We start from the raw sequence: 21,745 nt of genomic DNA, 5'->3' as shown, positions 1-21,745 counted from the left end.
CTTCTGCACATTTCACTGTAAAAATCAGAAATAACAACATGACATAGGATTGGCCTGGAAGCTTCCTAAGCTCATCCCAGTCAATAATTTAATACGAGCATGCATGCATTACGATGTGTTGCTTCAGAATGCAGCACTTGTCTCTGAAGTTACTTTGATGCTTCCAGTTACATTTTCCTGCAGGCCAAAATCACGTACTCCTTGTTTTAGGCAATACCTTCTTTGGATATATGGCGATTTTATACAATTATGTGTTCAATGTGTTGAATTTGTTTCTTGTAGGCTTCTGATAATGATCATTTATAATGCATTTGAGGTAAAAGGGAGAGGCTGTTTTCCGAAGAAAGAGAGCTCTTCATAGAATCATAGAATCATAGGACTGGAAGGGACCTCGAGAGGTCATCGAGTCCAGCCCCCCGCCCTCAAGGCAGGACCAAGCTCCGTCTACACCATCCCTGACAGATGTCTATCTAACCTGTTCTTAAATATCTCCAGAGAGGGAGATTCCACCACCTCCCTTGGCAATTTATTCCAATATTTGACCACCCTGACAGTTAGGAATTTTTTCCTAATGTCCAATCTAAACCTCCCCTGCTGCACTTTAAGCCCATTACTCCTTGTCCTGTCCTCAGAAACCAAGAGGAACAAATTTTCTCCTTCCTCCTTGTGACACCCCTTTAGATATTTGAAAGCCGCTATCATGTCCCCCCTTAATCTTCTTTTTTCCAAACTAAACAAGCCCAGTTCATGAAGCCTGGCTTCATAGGTCATGTTCTCTAGACCTTTAATCATTCTTGTCGCTCTTCTCTGTACCCTTTCCAATTTCTCCACATCTTTCTTGAAATGTGGCGCCCAGAACTGGACACAGTACTCCAGCTGAGGCCTAACTAGTGCAGAGTAGAGCGGCAGAATGACTTCACGAGTTTTGCTTACAACACACCTGTTGATACAACCTAGAATCATATTTGCTTTTTTTGCAACAGCATCACACTGTTGACTCATATTCAACTTGTGGTCCACTATGACCCCTAGATCCCTTTCCGCCATGCTCCTTCCTAGACACTCTTACCTTCTGCACTAGATAGACACTAGTTGCCCTTCCACTGGCCACGTGATCCAGCGCGGTTCCTTCCACAACAAAGTAACTCACATCTGCGATATGAACACCCACTTCAAAGTTTCCTGAAATTGCACAGGGAAGCCAGTATATTATTAGGGGGTGAGGCAAGAAGGAAGTAATTGCATCCAAAAGTCACCTTTCAAGAAACATTTCTACAATTTTACAATCACTAGACTTTCTGCCAGGTCATTTTTGGCAGGGCAATTATTCAAGAATTTTGAGTTCTGTGAGTTAGAGCTATCGAAAATGAGGCAGCAAGGAAAATGTACAAGAAAATGACAATGCGCAGTGTTCACAAATATTTTGCCCCTTTGGACAGGTTGTTACATTTCCAGATGTAGGTACTTTTGACTGATTCTACTATTTAGCAACTGACACACTGTAAGTGATGTCATCTGAGGTAAACGAGTAGTCGATTAGTCGACTACCCGCATTTTCCCCTCCTCCTCGCTGCCTCTATATCAGAGGCAGCAAGGAGGGGGGAAGCAGGAGCCAGTGCTGGGGGAGGAGCCAGCTTAAAAGCCAGTTCCCCTCTGAACCGTATCTACGGTGCCACCTGCACACACCCCCTCCTCCCCACAGCTGCCTCTACCACGGAGGGTCCCAACTCCCTGCTGGGAGCCCCCGCAGACAGGGGCTGCTGCGGGATGGGCAGGCAGCCCGGCTCAGTCCCTGTTTACGCTGGGTAGGGATGAAACCCTATTGCAGCTCTGCAATTTAAAATGCAGTAGGAGCTACACCAGTGGTCCCTAACCTTTTTGTGGCCAAGAGCACATTCATGTTTTCAGAAGAGTGTGGCGGGCGCCAACAATTTTTCACGGCTTATTTTGTATTTGTACATTAAAGAATACGAAAAACATCATATTTAATATATGAATCCTAAGATAAAAAAAGTAATTTTACATGTAAAAGGTATTAATTAAATTATTCAGCAATTACTCTTTCACCTTACCATGTGAATTTTCTATTTTCATATTAAATGCGAATTGGGTAAATTTGATAGAAACTTAATTTAGTTGGATAATTTTTATGTTAATTATGTTGTAATTTTTAAACAAAATTCTGCATTAATAAAAAGGGGGGGATGTCCAAATGTTGAGCAAAAAAAGCACCCTCCCCCCTAAAAAAATCATGGCATCTTTAAATCTCACACTCCCCGTCCCCACCATGTCTCCTCCCCTTGCTCCATCAGCTCCCCTGGTGCCTGCTCCCCCCAACCCCTCACCCTCCTCTGCCGTCTTGACTCCTGCCCTTCTCACTGCCCTCAGCCATCCTGAGACCTGCCCCCTCCACCAGCCCTTCTCTCCCCCCTGTGCCCACTCCTCCAGTAGCCCCACTCTGATCATGTGAGCTACCCCTCCGCATCCCCTCTCCTAACACCTCCCTCTACACTCCTGCCCTGACTCTCTCCTCTGGTGCTGGTCTCTCCCCTGCAGGTGTCTGCCATTCTGTTTCACCCCCAGAATTCCCTGGCACCTGCGCGTTCCCTTACCCCTGCACCCTCCTGGTGCCTCCCCCCTTCCCTTACTGCCTCTGCCTCCTTTGCCCTCTTTTTCCCTGATGCCCACCCCCTCACCACTCTCTGCCCCCATTCCCCTCATTCCCCTGTGCCCTCACACATGACTTGCTCCATCCCCGCCTTCCTCATACCCACCCCTTCTTTCAAGCCTTCTCCCAACACCTCCCTACTCTAGCCCCAATGCCCTTATCCTCTCCTCTCCTCTCCCAGCATCACCCTGTCCCCCCTTCCACTGACACCTCCTCTCCTGCCCTTTTCCTCATTGTCTCCACTTGCCTCCCTCCCCTGGCATTTGTATCTCCTCCACCCTGTCCCTTGGTGCCTTTCCCTTTCTTCTCCTGACCTGCCCCCCCTCCCATTAGCACAAGCCCTTCCTCTCCCACCCTTTCCCTTATTCTTCCCCTCCCCTCCCTTCTGCCTTCCAGTTTTCAGGGCTGGAGTCTGCTGTGAGCGGGCCCCAGAAGTCCCTGCAGCCTGGGCTCCAGATCAGGTGCTAGAGCTGGGCCACTCGGCGTTCACAGCCCCGGCCCATCACAGCATTACCACCCTGCCAGGTGCGCTCACCGCTGTCCCGCCTCTAGCTCCCCCACGCCCTACTTGGCACATCTCCTTCCTCCTCCTTCCCCGAGCCACAGCTGGCCGTTTTAAAAAACGGCGCCGCAACGCCACACCAATGTGGCACCACCCCCTCCGGTGCACTGCACGTGACTTTACCCCCAGTGCAGCCCTGGCTCCACCCGGATTGACAGCGCATGCTTGCACCTCTCTCAGCCATGCCCGGTTTCCCTTCCCTCAGCCCGGTACCTTCCCCGGCCAGGGTCAGCTTGCCGGCCTCCTTGTTGGAGTCCCTCGGCCCAGTGGGGTCTTCTGACGGGGCCGTAAGTGCCGGCAGCGCCCCTACCGGCTTGGGTGCAGGAGTGCGGAGCCCGGTGGCTCTGTCGTGCCGGGGCAGTTCACCCCTGCGTTAGGGTGTGCCTAATGCAGACGAGGCGGGCGCACATAAATGCCCCCGCGGGCACCGCGTTGGGGACCACCGAGCTACACCATGTTAACATGATCCAGGCCTTTGCCACCTTCATATTAGGTCCCTGCAAAGCAACCTAGGTGGGCTACTACTTAAAATCCTCCAGAAATGTAAGGTAGTACAGAATCATAGAATTACAGAATACTAGAACTGGAAGAGACCTCGAGAGGTCATTGAGTCCAGTCCCCTGCCCTCACAGCAGGACTGAGCACCATCTAGATGGTCCCTGATAGATGTCTATCTAACCTGCTCTTAAATATCTCCAGTGATGGAGATTCCACAATCCCCCTAAGCAATTCATTCCACTGTTTAACCACCCTGACAGTTGGGAAGTTTTTCCTAATGTCCAACTAAACTTCCCTTGCTGCAATTTAAGCCCATCGCTTTTTGTCCTATCATCAGAGGCCAAAGAGAACAATTTTTCTCCCTTCTCCTTGTAACATCCTTTTAGATGTTACAAGGAGAAGGGAGAAAAATTATGTCCCCTCTCAGTCTTCTTATGTCCCCTCTCAGTCTTCTCTTTTCTAAACTAAACAAGCCCAATTCTTTCAGTCTTCCCTCATAGCTCATGTTCTCTAGACCTTTAATCACTTGTGTTGCTCTTCTCTGGACCTTCTCCAATTTCTCCACATCCTTCTTGAAATGTGGTGCCCAGAACTGGACACAATACTCCAACTGAGGCCTAATCAGTGCAGAATAGAGTAGAAGAATGACGTCTCGTGTCTTGCTCACAACACTCCTGTTAATGCATCCCAGGATCATGTTTGCTTTTTTTGCAACAGTGTCACACTGTTGACTCATGTTTACCTTGTGGTCCATTATGACCTCTAAATCCCTTTCTGCTGTATTCCTTCTTAGATAGCTGCTTCCCATTCTGGATGTGTGAAACTGATTGTTCCTTCCTAAGTGGAACAATTTGTCCTTATTGAACTTCATCCTATTTACCTTAGACCATTTCTCTAGTTTATCCAGGTCATTTTTAATTATGACCCCATCCTCCAAATCACTTGCAACCCCTCCCAGCTTGGTATCCTCTGCAAACTTAACAATTGTACTCTCTATACCGTCATCTAAATTGTTGACGAAGATATCGAACAGAACCGATCCCAAAACAGACCCCTGTGGAATCCCACTTGCTACACCCTTCCAACATTATTGTGAACCATTAATAACTACTCTCTGAGAACAGTTATCCAAGCCAGTTACGCACCCACCTTATAGTCACCCCATCTAAATAGTATTTCCTAGTTTACTGATAACAAGGTCATGCAAGACCGTATCAAACGCTTTACTAAAGTCTAAGTATACCACTTCACTGCTTCTCCCTTATCCGCAAGGCTTGATATCCTAACAAAGAAAGCTATCAGATTGGTTTGACATGATTTGTTCTTTACAAATCCATGCTGGCTGTTTCCTATCACCTTATTTTCTTCTGGATGTTTGCAGATGAATTCCTTAATTACCTGTTCCATTATCTTCCCTGGTCTCTAGTTTCCTGGGTTGTTCTTATTTCCCTTTTTATAGATGGGCACTATATTTGCCCTTTTCCAGTCTTCTGGCATTTTTCCCGATTTCCATGACTTTTCAAAGATGATAGCTAAAGACTCAGTTACCTCCTCTATCAGCTTCTTGAGTATTCTAGAGTATGCTTCATGAGGCCCTGGTGACTTGAAGATATCTAACTTTTCTAAGTAATTTTTAACTTGTTCTTTTTTTAATTTTAACTTCTCAACCTACCCCATTTCCACTAGTATTCACTATGTTAGGCATTCCTTCATCATCACACTTCTTGACAAAAACCGAAAGAAAGAAGTCATTAAGCACCTCTGCCATTTCCAAATGTCCGGTTATTATTTCTCCCTCTTCACTGAGCAATGGGCCTACTCTGTTCTTGGTCTTCCTCTTGCTTGTAATATATGTGTAGAATGTCTTCTTGTTACCTTTATGCCTCTAGCTAGATTGATCTCATTTTGTGCCTTCACCTTTCTAATCTTGCCCTTGCATACTTGTGTTGTTTGCTTATGTTCATCCTTTGTCATTTATCTTAGTTTCCACTTTTTACATTACTCCTTTTTGATTTTTAGATCATGTAAGATCTCCTGGTTAAGTTAAGGTGGTCTCTTATCTTACTTTCTATCTTCCCTATGCAGTGGTAGAGTTTGCTTTCGAGCCCTTAATAATGTCCCTTTAAAAAATTACCGTCTTCAGTTGTTTATCCTCTTAGTCTTGCTTCCCATGGGACCTTACCTACCAGCCTCTGAGTTTATTAAAATCTGCCTTCCTGGAATCCATTGTCTCTGTTTTGCTGTTCTTTCTTCTACCGTTCCTTAGAATCATGAACTCTGAGATTTCATGATCACTTTCACCCAAGCTGCCTTCCATTTTCACATTTTCAACCAGCTCCTCCCTATTTGTTAAAATCAAATCTAGAACCGCTTCCACCCCAGTAGCTTTCTCAACCGTTTGAAAAAAAAAAATGTCTCCAAAGCAGTCCAAGAATGTATTGGATAATCGTGCCCTGCTGTGTTAGTTACCCAACATATGTCTGGATAATTCAAGTCTCCCTTTACCACCAAATCCTGTGCTTTGAATGATTTTGTTAGTACAGGCAGTCCCCGGGTTACGTACAAGATAGGGACGGTAGGTTTGTTCTTAAGTTGAATCTGTAAGTAAGTCGGAACTGGCGTCAGTCGCTGCTGAAACTGATCAGTTTCAACCGCGGCTGAATCTGGACGCCAGTTCTGACTTACATACAGATTCAACTTAAGAAACCCAGGCGTCCCCAAGTCAGCTGCTGCTGAAACTGATCAGCGGCTGATTCCAGGAAGCCTGGGGCAGAGCAACTCTGCCTCGGGCTTCCTGTAGTCAGCCACTGGTCAGTTTCAGCAGAAGCTGACTTGGGGACGCCTGGGGCAGAGCAGCTGGGGTGCTGCTGGGTTGCTCCAGTAGCGCGGCTCCTCGGCGCTACTGGAGCAACCCAGCAGCACCCCAGCTGCTCTGCCCCAGGCGTCCTGATTCAGCCGCTGCTGAAACTGACCAGCAGTGGCTGAATCAGGACGCCTGGGGCAGAGCAGCTGGGGTGCTGCCGGGTTGGTCCGGAGTGGCGCTGCGGGACCGACCCGGCAGCCCCCAGCTGCTCTACCCCACGGGTAGGCAAGAAAAGCCTGGTCTTCGGGGGGGGGCACTAGCTGCACCCCCCCCCAGCAGACCAGGGAGACGGGGGTGGCGGGACCGCTCAAGTCCTCCACGGCTTTGCTCCGTCTCGCTGACCTGGGAGACGCAGAGCAAAGCTGCAGAGCACGCGGGCAGCAGGACCGTCCAAGCACGCCACGGCTGTCCCACTGTGGGCGTGCTCTGAGGCTTTGCTCCCCATCTCCCTGGTCTGCTGGTCGGGAGACGGGGAGCAAAGCCACGGAGCACGCCCGCAGGGGGACAGCTCAAGCGCGCCCGGGCTGTCCCGCTGCGGGCGTGCTCCAAGGCTTTGCTCCCCGTCTCCCTGCAGACCAGGGAGATGGGGAGCAGTTTTTCTCACCCCGGAGGATGGGGGCGGCGGACCGCGGTGCATCTGGGCGTCCCGCTGCTCCCGTCCTCCGGGGCGAGAAAAGCCCCGTTCGTAACTGCAGATCCGACATAAGTCGGATCCGCGTAACTCGGGGACTGCCTGTAGTTTATAAAAAGCCTTATCCACCTCTTTTGCCTGGGTAGGTGGTCTGTAGTAGACCTCTAGCACGATATCACCCTTGTTTTATACCCCTTTTAACCTAACCCAGAGACTCTCAACAAGTCTGTCTCCTATGTCTATCTCTACCTCAGTCCAAGTACATACATTTTTAATATATAAGGTAACACCAGAATGAGACTGACAAGCTTATTCTGCAGTACTTCAAGCAGAAAGAACAATACACTGCTGGCTCAGAGATCTGCGCCAGTTTCCATTTCATTTCCAGGTGGAGCAAAGGTTGCAACCAATGACCCACTGGCCTAGAACACTGGACTCCTGAAAACGCAGCCGTCTTCTTGCATAATAGCATTGTGGTTACAATTAAAGGAGATATTAGCAGCCGCCTGTTTTAAAGTCATAGGGGCTGCTAACAGAGGCAGCGAGTCTTCCTGATCTTGGGAAGTACTTTAATCTCTTGGTCTAACAGAGCCTAGTTTGTTGACCTTCAAGAAACAGTACAAGTGCCCTCTGTTTTTTTTCCACAAAGCTGGACTAACAAATGTACAGTCATGATCTGTGGAATACTTATAATTCCAGTGGTCTTTTAATTATTAATAGGCTTTTAATTCGCTTGTTTTTAAACAGGGTTTAGATATTTTTCCTTATATTTAAAAAAGCCCACAACTTGCACTAATGCAGAACTAGCAAAAATCCCATTTATCATAGGGTAACATTGCAAGCAGGTGTATAAATAAAGCATGAGTCTATAGCACGACTGTTTTCATCTAATTTCTGTATTTTAAGTGTAATTTGATATTACCTACATACACTAATTACAACGAGTCCTGTGGCCCCTTAAAGTCTAACAGTTTTACTTGACCATGAGTTTATATCCCTGCCTCTGTAATTTCCACTCCAATGCATCTGATGAAGTAGGTTTTACCCATGAAAGCTCATGCCGAAATAAATCGGTTAGTCTTTAAGGTGCCACAGGACTCCTAGTTGGTTTTGCAGATACAGACTAACACGGCTCCCCCTCTGAGACTTATACAATAGTAAGGAATGCAAAATATCTGACTAGTCAACCTTCTGATGATAATGTAGTTTAACAGGCTGGGGACTGAAAGTTATACATAAGCCTATTTGAAGGCAACTGAAAAGTACAAGGAAGAGGGAATGACGGAATGTAGCTTTGTCCATCTAACCTGTATTCCATTAAAGTAGCCTGCAGAGAGTAAACACAATGGGTCACAGTGTCAGAGTGTAATAATCCCATCCCACAATGAGGGACAAATTCCATAAATCATTAGAAAGGTTGGGAGAAACTTCTGTAGGTTAAAGACCAAATGGGTCTCCTCAGAAAGCTGCCTACAGCTGTGTTGTGATATTATCAGATGCCCTGAAAGCTGCTCTACATGGATCAAGAGCCCAAGCCTGAAATTACTTAGACAGTAAGTCTAAGACCAACAGTCTGATCAACAGTTTTAATATCACAAGCATTTAAAGCCAACACTTTCAGAAGGTAAAAAAACACTGATTTCTTTTGAAGCCAATATTGTAATGTACTGACCCTACAGGCAAATATTGACCAAAGGAAGAGGAGATGGGGTCATTACATCATGACTTTAATGGCACTTTAATTCAATATGCACACTGTTACATACATGAACTTTTTATTTTCAGCAGAGAAAAAAAAGATTGACAAACCCAGAAAGATCTCATTACATGAGATAATAAAACACGAAGGCAGCCAATAAAAACACACAGAGCAGAGTTAAATTTCGCCCAAGATTCCCATCAGAGGTTCTAAAGGCAGGGGTCAACCTGAACCTTCTGCGTTTGAACTTTTAATGGAAACCCTAAGTAAATATTTTGTTACATATATTGATATAATGTGCACTGGCAGCTCTCAGGTTTGTATCGCTTAAAGTATGACTCACTCATGGTCCTCCCCACCCTCAGCCACCCCCCCAAAAATCCAATCCCAAAGAACGTTAAGATACAGTATAAAGATTTCTGTAATCAGCCAATATGACTTCTCTTAAGCCGCTGCTTTTAAAATGTCCTAGACAAAATACCATAGTAATCTGTTCAGCAAATGCTGCTCAGAAAGCACTGACGATTGCTAGGAAAATGAAGGATCTTTGTAGACAGAGAAATGTGGTTTCCCTCCGGAATTCCCCTCTGAGTGTGCAGGTATTATTTTCTCTGCTCTGATGGATTTTAAGTTCACAAAAGGAAAGGCGACAGAATGTATGATCTTCAGAAAGGGAGGAGAGTTAAACCAGCTCATTCAATGTAGGGATTTTAAATTTAGATTAATTTACTCATCGAATAGTTGATGGGATTTCCATCGACTATTCAATTAGTCTACAAGGGCGTCTCTTACTACAGTTCAAAAGTGGAAGCCCCGTACGGAGTGTGCCTGAGCCTTTGAAATATACAGGAGCCGCACAGGGAGACGGGGACAACGGGGGACTCCCTGTAGCACCTTAGTCTCTGAAATGTACAAGCAGGGGCAGATGATCATTTCACGGGGCCCCCCTTTGCCACGGTGCATGGGGCTCTTGTACATTTCAAAAGGAAGCCAGAAGGGAGCAGGGGACAAGCGGGAGACTCTCCTGTTGGCCCTGCTCCCCTCACCCTTTGCGCTACTGCCTCTCTATCTATTCCTTACAATTGGTACACGCCCTCCCTGTTTCTACCCCACCTCTAGCACCATCTCGTGCAAGAGAAAAGGTGACTTGAAAATGTCGGTGATTGTTCATCTGAGAATACAAGAGTACGGCAGAAAAAGACAAAAGACTCATTTATGTTTGCGTACTATCAGCAGTCAACACTACAGGACTGTACGCAGGAATTAAAGTCGCCCTGCGCTTGGTGCTGCACAGATACATAAAAGGCAGCTCTTGCCCTAGAAAGGTCTCATTCTAGAACAAGGACAAGATGCAAAAGGTGGATGGAAACAAATAGAGGTGGGGGGCTGGGAGGATGTGGCAGAACTAAAACAGTATTACCCAACACAAATCTTAATTCCGAGCGACATGCCCTCAGGTGGATGGAACTGAAGATATGTCTACCCAGTCTTTGCATCCGAGTGCAGGCAGATACATGCTAGCTTGCTCAAGGCAGGACACTAAGAAGAGCAGTGGGATCACAGTGGTGTGTGTGTGTGTGGGGGGGGGAGGGTTTGGCTAGCTGCTTGATTACATATCTGAGGGCTGGGCTGACCTGTAGTGGGGTGCCTAGCACCAGTCACCATCCTGGCCACCCTCCTGTTTATAGCTTGCTAGCATGTGCCTGTCTAGCCACACAGGGGAGCACCTTCCCAGCTGCTGTTGCAATATAACCTCTGCGTTCACTGAGTCATGAGGAAATTATTGGAACTTGTTATTACTTTAAAAGGGTGTTAAAGGAGGAGGGAGAAAATTTGTTCTCCTTGGCCTCTGAGGGTAGGACAAGCAGCAATGGGATTAAACTGCAGAAAGGGAGGTTGAGGTTGGACATGAGGAAAAACTTCCTGTCAGAGTGGTTAAAGACTGGAATAAGTTGCCTAGAGAGTTTGTGGAATCTCCATCTCTGGAGATATTTAAGAGCAGGTTGGACAGACACCTGTCAGGGATGATCTAGATGGTGCTTGATTTTGCCATGAGGGCAGGGGACTGGACTTGATCTCTCAAGGCCCCTTCCAGTTCTAGTATTCTATGATTAACAACTTCTCTAGCACCAGCAGTATTCACACTGCTTTTATACACTCTCACACGACATTCCTGCCTCAAGGAACTCTCACAAATTGAATGAAAAGAGGTGTTATGACTGGTGACATATTTACTTATTTTAGACACAGGCAACTAGACCATCACAGCAGCATATGGTCACCAAAGACAGACAAAGATTCCTCTGGTACCTCCAAACTTCACAGACATTGAAGTGCTTGGTTTGGAAGATACAGTGGACGAGACAAGTAGGTGTAAAAAGCTGTCCAAAGAGTAAATTATTTAGACAGCTCTTAAGCTCAAAGACAAAAAGAATTGCTTTTATTTGTCAACTGAGGTCACTTCTCTACCCCAGGATGCCAAGCTATTGTTCAAACAGCAGACGTGTTTTATTTCATTATTTTAAAATAATGAGGGGAAAAATGCTTAAATCTTACTTGTATGCCCTCTGGCCATTTTGGTTTCTGAAAGCACATTGCAAATGGGCATGGGTCTATTGCCTTGTTTACCAAGAAATCCTAAACCTTTTTACGGGCACATGATGCTGTTTCAGTCATCTGAAGTAGAGCTACACACATTTTCAGTCATTAATATTTTCTACTCTCACTAAATCCTCCTATTATTAAGTTCTTTGACATAAAACTTGATGAAAAACATTTGACAATTAAAAAAGCCCCATGTCTTTGGTGAATGGATGAGCAAGTGTGAAGCTAAGGGTACATCTAGACTACCGCGTTTTGTCGACGGAAGTTTTGTCGACAGATACTGTCAACAAAACTTCCGTCGACAAAGAGCGTCCAGACACATTGAGTTCTGTCGACAAAGCAAGCTGCTTTGTCGACAGAACTCCGTAGTCTGGACGCAATGTTACAGGCAATAACACCTTCTGTCGACAGAAGGCGTTATGCCTCGTAAAATGAGGTTTACCAGCGTCGACAAAACTGCCGAGTTCTGTCAACGTTATGTCGACAGAACTCAGTGGTAGTGTAGACGCTGGTATAGTTTTGTCGACAAAAGTCCACTTTTGTCGTCAAAACTAGGTAGTCTAGACACACCCTAAGTTAGTATTTTCACACAACCATCAGCATGAAAGTTACTTTCTGAAAGATCTCGCGTATCTTTATTTCTGGAACCTGCAAAGCTGAGGGGTAGGGAGAGCTACATTTTGGCTTCTCAGAAGGGAGTTAAAATCCTAGGGTTGGAAGAGTCTTCAGGGGGCTGTAGAGTCCAACCCCCTGCTCAAAGCACTTGTTAGTCTCTAAGGTGCCACAGGACGACTCGTTATTTTTGCATTTTTGAGTTCTTCTGTTCTCATCCTGAGGCCATTTAACCCTGTGACATCAACTGAGCACCGCAGAAGTGACTGCAGTTTTACCAGTAGGGTTCGGATTGGCTTCAGGTGTGGGGAAAAACAGAAGTAGATGTTTTCATGACACTGTAAAGAATAAGCGAAGACAAGAAGCAGAAACAGAAGGCTGGAGTTAAACTGCTTCTGGGTGGAACATTTTCCAGAATTTCCATGGATGTATCAGCAATTCTTCAAATAGTTTTAAAATGATGAGGAGGAGACTAACTCCATGTATTAGTAGATTAAATGCTGTGAGCATGTCTGTCACAGAAAAACATACGGTCTTTGTCTGCAGCGGATAATAAATTAAACACCCAGTATCCTAAAACCACTTCACAATAGGTTTTAAGAGCTACCTTTTATACAGCAAAACGACATGTGTACAGTACACCTTCATAAGGGCTTTTCCTGGCACTTTACAAACAACACATTAAAGAGCCCGGCTTTCATATGCCAAAATCTTAATCCAAATCATTTAAGTTTATATCTAAATACTATGGGCTGGGTTGGCATTTAAATGCTCTGCTAGGAACAAATTCGTCAGCACTTCCCAGTTCTGGAGGGCAAGTTCTGAGAGCCGGGTGGAGAGCTCTGCCTAGATGAACACCAGTTATTCCTCGGGCATGGAGAGTGTCTGAGGTGCAATTCCTCAGCAGGAAAACGGTAAGCACCGGGAATGTCCTGAGCTGCTGTGACAAGTCTTACTGCTGAACTCAGAGCTAGCTGCCTGCACTCTGTATGATGCTACACCTCACACATGAGACAGGCCAGCACAGCATTGCAGGAGCCCCTTTCTAGGGTCACTAGAGCATTGTTTGCTTCTGAACCAGTGTCTGACAATACATACTGCTGCTCTCAAGATGGTAACACTCTTAATCTTCTCGTTTTGGTGGAGTACCGGAGTTGACAGGCAAGCGCTCGGTGGTCAATTTATCGTGTCTACAATAGACATGGCGAATCGACCCCTACTAGATCGATCGCTGCCTGTCGATCCAGTGGGTAGTGAAGACATACCCTCAGATTAAAGCTGCCATTCAGACAAGCTGTTACTCAGATCAGTGAGGCAGTGATTGCGTTTCTGTAAAACCACATTTCTCTCTCAGAAGGAGCTTCTTGCAGGTAGCTGAAAGTTACCTCAGGAAACTGAGCTGGCTGTCACAACAGTAAGGCCTGTAGCCAAGGCAGTGAAGGGAAAAGGACAAATTTTTGGCATTCAAACCACAAATTGTTTCTAGTACTATCAAAGCTAATTCTATGAGGAAATTAGCACTTATTGACTTTAGAGAGCTGGGAAGTGGCACCCAGCAGCCGTCATGATGAAATACAATAATTTTGAGTGTAGGAAGTTGCTCTGTTCCTGAGATGAAGGTCTGAAGTCAGGAGAGATCAAGGTTTCCTTTCTACTAGATGGGTCCTTTTTGTGATGTCTATATTTAACACAGTCACGATGCCCTGGCTGCACACGCCTTGGCCTTCAAAGAGACCTTGGGATTCAGCAACAGCCCAACATGTAGAAGGTTTTTCCCCTTAAGCAGCCTTGACATTTGCTTATTTTAGGATATGGGGCAGCCAGTGAGGTTCTTTATTGTTTCTTTTTCTACCCTCTGTACCTTCCTATCATCCAACTTTATATTCTTCTTAAATGCTTCCCACTGAACCAGTTTTTACACTTTCCAAGTAATGAATATACAGTCGATGATCAAGAGATACTGTTCTAAATTATATTTTAAGAGATTCCCTCCTCCCCATTATAACTGAAATCTTAAATTCCAAAATGTTGGAAAATCAACAACTAAATTAAACATCCGGCTAACTGGATATTTGTTATTAATATTTTTACGATAGAGAATGACAGCATCTTTGGTATTTGGATAAAACAAACAAAATACAGGAGTGAGATTAATTGTGTGGAAGTTTATTTTAAGCTCCATTCATACCCTCTTATGTTTACTCTTTTGATTGGTTTTCAGAGTTCATTTGGTTTATTGACACAGCCCAGTTTCCATTAGGTTTGCCTGTGTGCTGCCTATGATTTGAAGTTTTTCTTTATAGTCATTTCAGAAATCTGGCATTCAAGGTTCCTTGCAAAGAATGGAAATCCCAGGTAGGATGTCTACACAAGGCAATGTATGAAAAACACTCCGAGGCCCTTTTATCCACTCACCAGAATCCTGAACCACACAGATTTCAAAACTTGCTTTTGGGTATTTTCTTTAATATTTAATTGAAGTGTATTACATACTCATAAACGGATAAAAAGATCCATTGGTATATGAAAATCTGTACCTCTACATCTTTGGGAATTGTCCCAGGTCCTGAATTTATGGTTATTTGACCAGGTCCAGATAACTTTAATTGGAGAACTCATTCTTATGGCAGAAACAAATAAAAAATAACATTATAAGTGGCTATGCTGCTGCTTGCATAACCAAATCCAAGTATCGTATCCATGCTCTTTAGTTCAAACTGTCCATTTTTGAATATTAAGCTTTTTGGAATAGGAATACAGGCAGTCCCCGAGTTACGCGGATCCGACTTATGTCGGATCCGCAGTTACGAACGGGGTTCCTCTCCCTGGTCTCCAGCAGACCAGGGAGAGGAAGCAAAGCGGCGGAACACGTGGGCAGCGGACAGGGTTGTCCGCTGCCCACGCGCTCCGGGGCTTGGCTCTGCTTTGCCCCCCCCCATCCTCCTGGTCTGCAGACCGGGGGGGGGGGGGGGGGGGCAAAGCAGAGCAAAGCCGCGGAGCACGCGGGCAGCGGACAGCCACGGCGCGTCTGGGCTGCCCCGCTGCCCCCGTGCTCCGTGGCTTTGCTCCAGACACCTGTGGTACAGCAGCTGGGGCGCTGCTAGTTGGTCCCATAGCGCCGCTCTGGGCGCTACTGGACCAACCGGGCAGCACCCCAGTTGTTCTGCCCCAGGCGTCCTGATTCAGCCACTGCTGGTCAGATTCAGCAGCGGCTGAATCAGGACGCCTGGGGCAGAGCAGCTGGGGTGCTGCTGGGTTGGTCCAGTAGCGCCGAGGAGCGGCGGCGCTACTGGACCAACCCAGCAGCACCCCAGCTGCTCTGCCCTAGGCGTCCCCAAGTCAGCCGCTGCTGAAACTGACCAGTGGCTGACTACAGGAAGCCCCTGCCCCGGGCTTCCTGGAATCAGCCGCTGATCAGTTTCAGCAGCAGCTGACTTGGGGATGCCTGGGGTCCTTAAGTTGAATCTGTATGTAAGTCAGAACTGGCGTCCAGATTCAGCCGCTGTTGAAACTGATCAGTTTCAGCAGCGGCTGAATCTGGACGCCAGTTCCGACTTACATACAGATTCAACTTAAGAACAAACCTACAGTCCCTATCTTGTACGTAACCCGGGGACTGCCTGTAATCATCTTTTGAACATAGCTGAAGTGCCATGCAAAGTTGTCATGGAATCTATAAAAATATGGATTACATGTAGTGAATCACATTTTCAAAAATATAAACTTTTGCTTAATCTTTGTGAAAACTTGCTTTGAAACAAATGCAAGAAACAAGAGCTATAGTTAAGATTTTTTAACAACTACTACCCGAAAACAGATCACGGTGCTATTATCCCCACTAGCTTGCATCCTGTGCATCTCTACCAAAACTAGCCGGTACAGTAGAAACTCAGAGTTATGAGCACCAGTTACAAATAGATCAAGTCAACCACACACCTCATTTGGAACCAGAAGTACACAATCAGGCAGCAACAGAGACAAAACCAACAAACAAATTCAATACTGTGTTAAATGTAAAATACTTAAAAAAAAAAAAAGTAAGGAAATTGGTTTTGTGCCATTTTCATTTAAATTAAGATAGTTAAAAGCAGCATTTTTCTTCTGCATAGCAAAGTTTTAAAGCTGTATTAAGTCAATGTTCAGTTGTAAACTTTTGGAAGATCTGTAATGTTTTGCTGAGAATTAACAAGAATTTCAAAAGTTACAAACAACCTCCACTCCTGAGCTGTTCGTAACTCTGAGATTCTTCTGTATTGGGAACAAGTATATTTTCCCTTGAACTGCCACATATTTGGGGCCAGTTTGTGATTCTCTAATGCATACTTAACAGTACCTTACACCACGGGTAGTCTTAGGCCACATCTATACTTACGCTGTGGCGGTCGAAATTCTGGCATTTAATTTAGCATGTCCAGTAAAGACCCACTAAATCGTACACTGAGGGCACCCCCGTCGATGCCGATGCTCCTCGAATCATGAGGAGTAAGGGAAGCCAGCGGTAACATTTGTCCCTATCGATCTCTCACCATGGAGATGGCACCAAAGTTCAAATTAAGGTACGTTGACTCTAGCTACACAATTAACGTAGCTGGAGTTGCGTATCTTGAACTTCTGTAAGTATAGACATGACTTTGGTGATTTGAAGGGTGGCACAATCTATGACCCCATTCAATTCTAGCCTTGAAAAATTAGAAGTGATGGCTACTAACGTAGGAACAACCAACACTTTCATTTAAAACAACATAAATGTAAGGTACACTATGGGTAGTGCAATCCATCTAGTATTACACAGGAACGCGTACAGTAGCCATCTGTATTTGAGACAGACTTGAATATACACTGCAATACTGCAGAGAATTTGCAACCACAAGCCTTGAAGGGAAACGCAGGGAAATGCACCTGTTTATAATCATTGTAACATATCTCTCTCACTTTCCCAGCAACATAACATAGTTCAGGTCCCAAATAAGAAACCACTGGGTTAATCAGCTAGTAACATTGAAGTTATGTTGACTAATCACATCAGATGTCCAAAGAAAAACTGCTTGCTTATTCCCTATATTTGACTCTTGCAAAAACCTTTTCCTACGTAAGTTGCAATTTATGCTCCTTTTGCAATAGACTCAAGTACTGCCGTGTGGTTTCTATAATTTCCTCTCAATCCACGTCATGTATCTTTCGTCTGAAACACCTTTCGCAAAGGAAAGAAGAACGTGCCATGCTTATTTTGCTCCACACTAGCTGGTATTTTAGTGTTTATTCTACATACATTACTCCAAGAAGGTTGCTGCATGGTGTGCTGTGGGAGACAAATGGAGTAGCTGAAAGCAATACTGTTGTGTTGCCAGCTCAGGGAAGATTTAAGCAAAAGCTACTAAGAAGCCAGGAGAGGCAGGGAAGGACAAATCCAGATATAAGGGTGACCAGAACATTATTATTTATGCCCTATAAAGCAGCACAGAAATGTCAAGTGTACAAAACAAAAACTAACCTCCTGCCTTAAACAGTTTGCAGTGCAGGTTTAAACAACAGGGACTGAGACACAAGATGAACATCTGGCCACTTGAAAGGTTGGTGAAAATGCATTGAAGGTTATCGGCGGTTTTACATGATTTATTCAACGTGTAAGTCACTACACTTAACTAAGAAGGGCATTCCAGGAAGAGAGGACAATAAAAAAACATCATAGAAGTGGGATGAGGAATGGGTCATCCAAAAATGCAGCACGAAGAGAGGAGGAAGAAGTTAGACAAAGAAGATACAGAGGGCAGTGAAGACAAGTGACAGGAGCTTGACAGGAGAGACCATTCTGAGCCAGGGAAAGGGTGTTATAGAGGGATGACTATGGCGGCAATTACAGCATCACAGCTGACTCTGGAAGGGACTAGATGGGAGGCCTTGGTATCAGGAAGGCTAAAGAGAAGGAAGGCAAGAGAGAAGATGACATAAAAAGTTTTAGTACAGAAGATAGAAAGGGATGGACAGATCTTGGGAAATGTAAAACCCAGGCGATCTGGTGGATGTGTCTGTGTGGGATCCCTTGGCTCCACAATCAACCCATCAATGTCATGGGGAGAAGACTACATAGTAACTACATTTTGTAAAATAGCATGGGTCTGAGAAGATGGGAAGAAGTTGAACTGGTTTTCAATCACCGTGTAAAAGAATGTGCATAATGTGAGTTAGCGGTTTCTAGTAGGGATGTTACACACAGCAACTCTGTAAACATGGTCAACAATATAACTTTGGAGGCACTAAATGCATGTGAAGAATAGATAACTGACCAGCAGCATACACTGAAATATACTGATATTCGTCGGCCAATTATTTCCTACCACAGTCCATGGAATTTCTGAAGAGGAAATTGTCTGTCTTGAAATTTGTCAAAGTACAGTATGGAAATAAAATCAACTCTGTTTCCACTAGCAAGTACCCACAAACATGGACCACTGATGTTGCGGTGATGTGTTGCTGGAAATCTACCGACACATGTCGACAAATAATTCCCAAGAACAGCCTGGTGAATATGTGAAATGTGAACAGTTTTGTTGAACACGCTAGTAACATGGTACGCTTCTGTCCTGAGAATAAGTCTTAGGTTCTGTTTTCAGGTGAAAATATTGATGACCAAGTTCAAAGTTTGCTTTCCATGGACATTCTGCAATATTTGCTTGAACTTAACTGTCCTGATAAACATTCCTAGTTTCCAGTAATCTCGTTCACTAGAACATGTGCAAAAAGCATCAGACAAACAAATTCATTTTCTTTATATTTGTAAAGAGCTCAGTTATTCACTAAACTTTTTCTACATCATTCCCAGAGCTCTAATAGAAACTCAGATTTGTCTCCTCCTTGTGGTCAACCATCTAAACATAATACTGTACAGTATGAAAATAAAATAATTTGCATAACTGAACAGCTTTAGCGGGAAACTGATATATGTGTATTTTTATAACAATGAGAACAGTATGTTTTATTTCTCTGGTATCCTTAATGAGTATGACAGTTAATCAAAGGTGGCTTCCGACTGAACTAGCGCATTTCCTGACATACATTCTAGAAAAGCTCCCAACTGCTGCCTAATTTTGCCATTAGATTCTGTAGCAAGTATGTATTTATAAAAAAATTACTATGTTTATCTCTTCATTCATTCTTTGTCTCCTCCCATGAGGACATCTCCCATTGTAAGGAATCTATGGGCTCTCCACACAGAAATCCAGGAATCGCCTAAATCTAAACTATTATAAAAAGGAGAGGTGTCCATCACGCTGTCTGTCACAGAGAACACCTTGGAGGTGTCTGTCTCCAAGGAACTGCAAGCAGGTATGAGACTCACTGGAATGGATCTGCAGACTTTCCCTGGGAAGAAGAAATTCCAGCCTAGATAGATATTCCCCTAGAACGCCTTCTCCTGGTCATAAGGTTGAGGGAAATATGCAGGCATGGAAAACGGAGCTATTACGTTGAATGGCTCAATGGAGCATTTGCTTTTTAAATCCTTACAAATCTGTGCAATACAGTCTGCATGTATAAGTGCTCACATCTTACTTTTGAACGCTCTGAAATTTTCGTTTTTACTATAAATTTACGGGTGGTTTAAAAGACAGTGAAACAAGTGTTAACAGAAGAGGGTCTGGACTTTTTGAAGACAAAGCAATCTGCTTGGATTTTGTGCAGGCTTGTAGTAAAACAATATTGTTAAATTCTGCCTCAGAGTTGCTAGCATACAATATAATCAGAAATAATTTTACTGGCCTCACATTTCTTTTAATCTGTATCCCTGTTTTATTGCCCTGTTATACTATATTCTACCTGGGTCTGAATGACATGAGAATGTATTGGCTGTGTTACCCAAAACAAACAAAAACCCCTCGGTTTTAGACACATCTGCCAACAAGCTTTTTTGGAATCATGTCTCTAGCCTTCCTTGTTATTGTGAATTATCCCAGCATGATCACATCAGATGATCTCAAAGAAACAATACAGAAACTTTTTTAATTTGAGTTAGCATGAATGTGATTAGGTCACACTTCTAAATCAAATGCTACATGGAAGCTTTTCTGAAATAAACAGAGCTCTCTACTCCATCCACTATTTGTTTAGCAGTGCAGGTATTTCAACTGGGAAGCTCTAAAAGCCAAATCTTCAGGATTTGGGGCAAGAAACCTTTTATCCTGCAGATTTACTGTGCATCAGAACCTCGAAGTGAAGAACACCACAGAAACAGAGGCGTTCGTAACTCTGAAATGTTGATAATGCAGAACAAAACAATGGTTCTCTCAAAATGTTATAGCTTTGAAACTTTACTATGCAGAAGAAAAATGCTACTTTCACTTTTTTAAAATAGCTTATGTTGAACACAATTCTCTACTGTGTTTATTTTTCTCATCACTGCTTATGCCTGATGAGGTACTTCCGGTTCCAAATAAGGAGTGTGGTTGAGTGGTCAGCTCATGTTCGTAACTCTGAGGTTCTACTGTTTAATAGTTCCAAGGTGAGGCCAGGCAAAACAGAAAACTTAAAAAGGCAAATGGCAAGAGTGAAATGCAAGTACAAGAGATTAAATCTGCTCATGTGAGTATTACAAGTTTTCTTGCAATAAATAGCAAGAGGGAATTTTAGCCAACAAAGACCTTCAAATAGGTATCGTGTTCTTTTATCCAGGTACAGCTTATCCTAGATCATGAAGTTCTACCAAACCTTTAAAACCCAAATGAGGTCTATTAGGTCAGTAGACATAACTCCCACAAAGACAGAAGAAGACAGATACAACTCAGATGAAGTTGCAGCAACAAACCTTGGTCTGTATATACCGATGCCAAGGGTTACAAATACAGTTTAACGAGGTCTGTTTTAAGAGATTTCAGAAAGAGGGCAATTAAAAGAATAAAATAAAACTTGCTTAATATTCTATTCACATATAAGGACAACAGATCTGTCCAGAAAATTAAACATGAATGTGTGAGCCAAGGACTAAAAATAAACACTGGGAGAAACTTTTGTAAGATACATGTCATACCATCAGGAAGTTCTTTGCAGGACAAGGCATCATCAAGGTCTCTGGCAGTTGATGGATCAATGGTGAAGATGCATTCTTTCCTATCAACAAAAAAAGGGAACTTAACATCTTTTTCTCCTTTGCAAGGCTGTTGAAACATATTGCATCTTTCAATATAATTGCTTCCCCACCTACAGAGATCCACAGTCCCTCAGAAGCAACCTTCTGACACGAAAAAGGCTTTTGGAATATTGGAACAATTAGAGGGTGCTGACTTGTGTTGCATCCCCCCCCCCCACACACACACTCTCAGAACTGTTCCTTTTACACAGCTCTTGTCTACATTTGTTGTCCACAAAACAAAACAATCCAGGCTGCAAAGTTCCGTCGAGTTCCACTGAGATGAAAAGCCCTTCCTCTCCCAACTCCTTTTTGACAAAGTAGGAAACAAAAAATATGACAATTTTATACATGCATATTTTTAACGACATTTTAAAATACCTAACTTTAGCATGGTTATTTGATACGCCAGTAAGTCTTCTGAGCACAGGGAGTACACTGGAGTGGGAGACATTCCATGTACATGGCAAGGTGGAAAGAGAGCAAGGGT

General features: G+C 44.2%; 1 protein-coding gene across 2 annotated transcripts in view; it reads right to left on the bottom strand.

Moving 5' to 3' along the window:
* Positions 1 to 21,745, bottom strand: part of DIS3L2 (DIS3 like 3'-5' exoribonuclease 2) — a 264,327-nt gene that overhangs the window by 106,165 nt on the left and 136,417 nt on the right. For both annotated transcript variants that reach the window (XM_075938150.2, XM_075938149.2), the window contains 2 exons: positions 21,157 to 21,236; positions 1,070 to 1,182 (listed from right to left, as the gene is read on the bottom strand). In XM_075938150.2, coding sequence (XP_075794265.2) covers positions 1,070 to 1,182; positions 21,157 to 21,236 — 193 coding nt within the window. The remainder of the gene's footprint in view (positions 1 to 1,069; positions 1,183 to 21,156; positions 21,237 to 21,745) is intronic.

The sequence above is a fragment of the Pelodiscus sinensis genome, chromosome 10 (assembly GCF_052426305.1).
Source record: "Pelodiscus sinensis isolate ZL-2025 chromosome 10, ASM5242630v1, whole genome shotgun sequence".
NCBI lineage: Eukaryota > Metazoa > Chordata > Testudines > Trionychidae > Pelodiscus > Pelodiscus sinensis.
The sequence above is the reverse complement of the archived record's forward strand: the minus strand, read 5'-3'. Positions and strand labels throughout refer to the sequence as shown.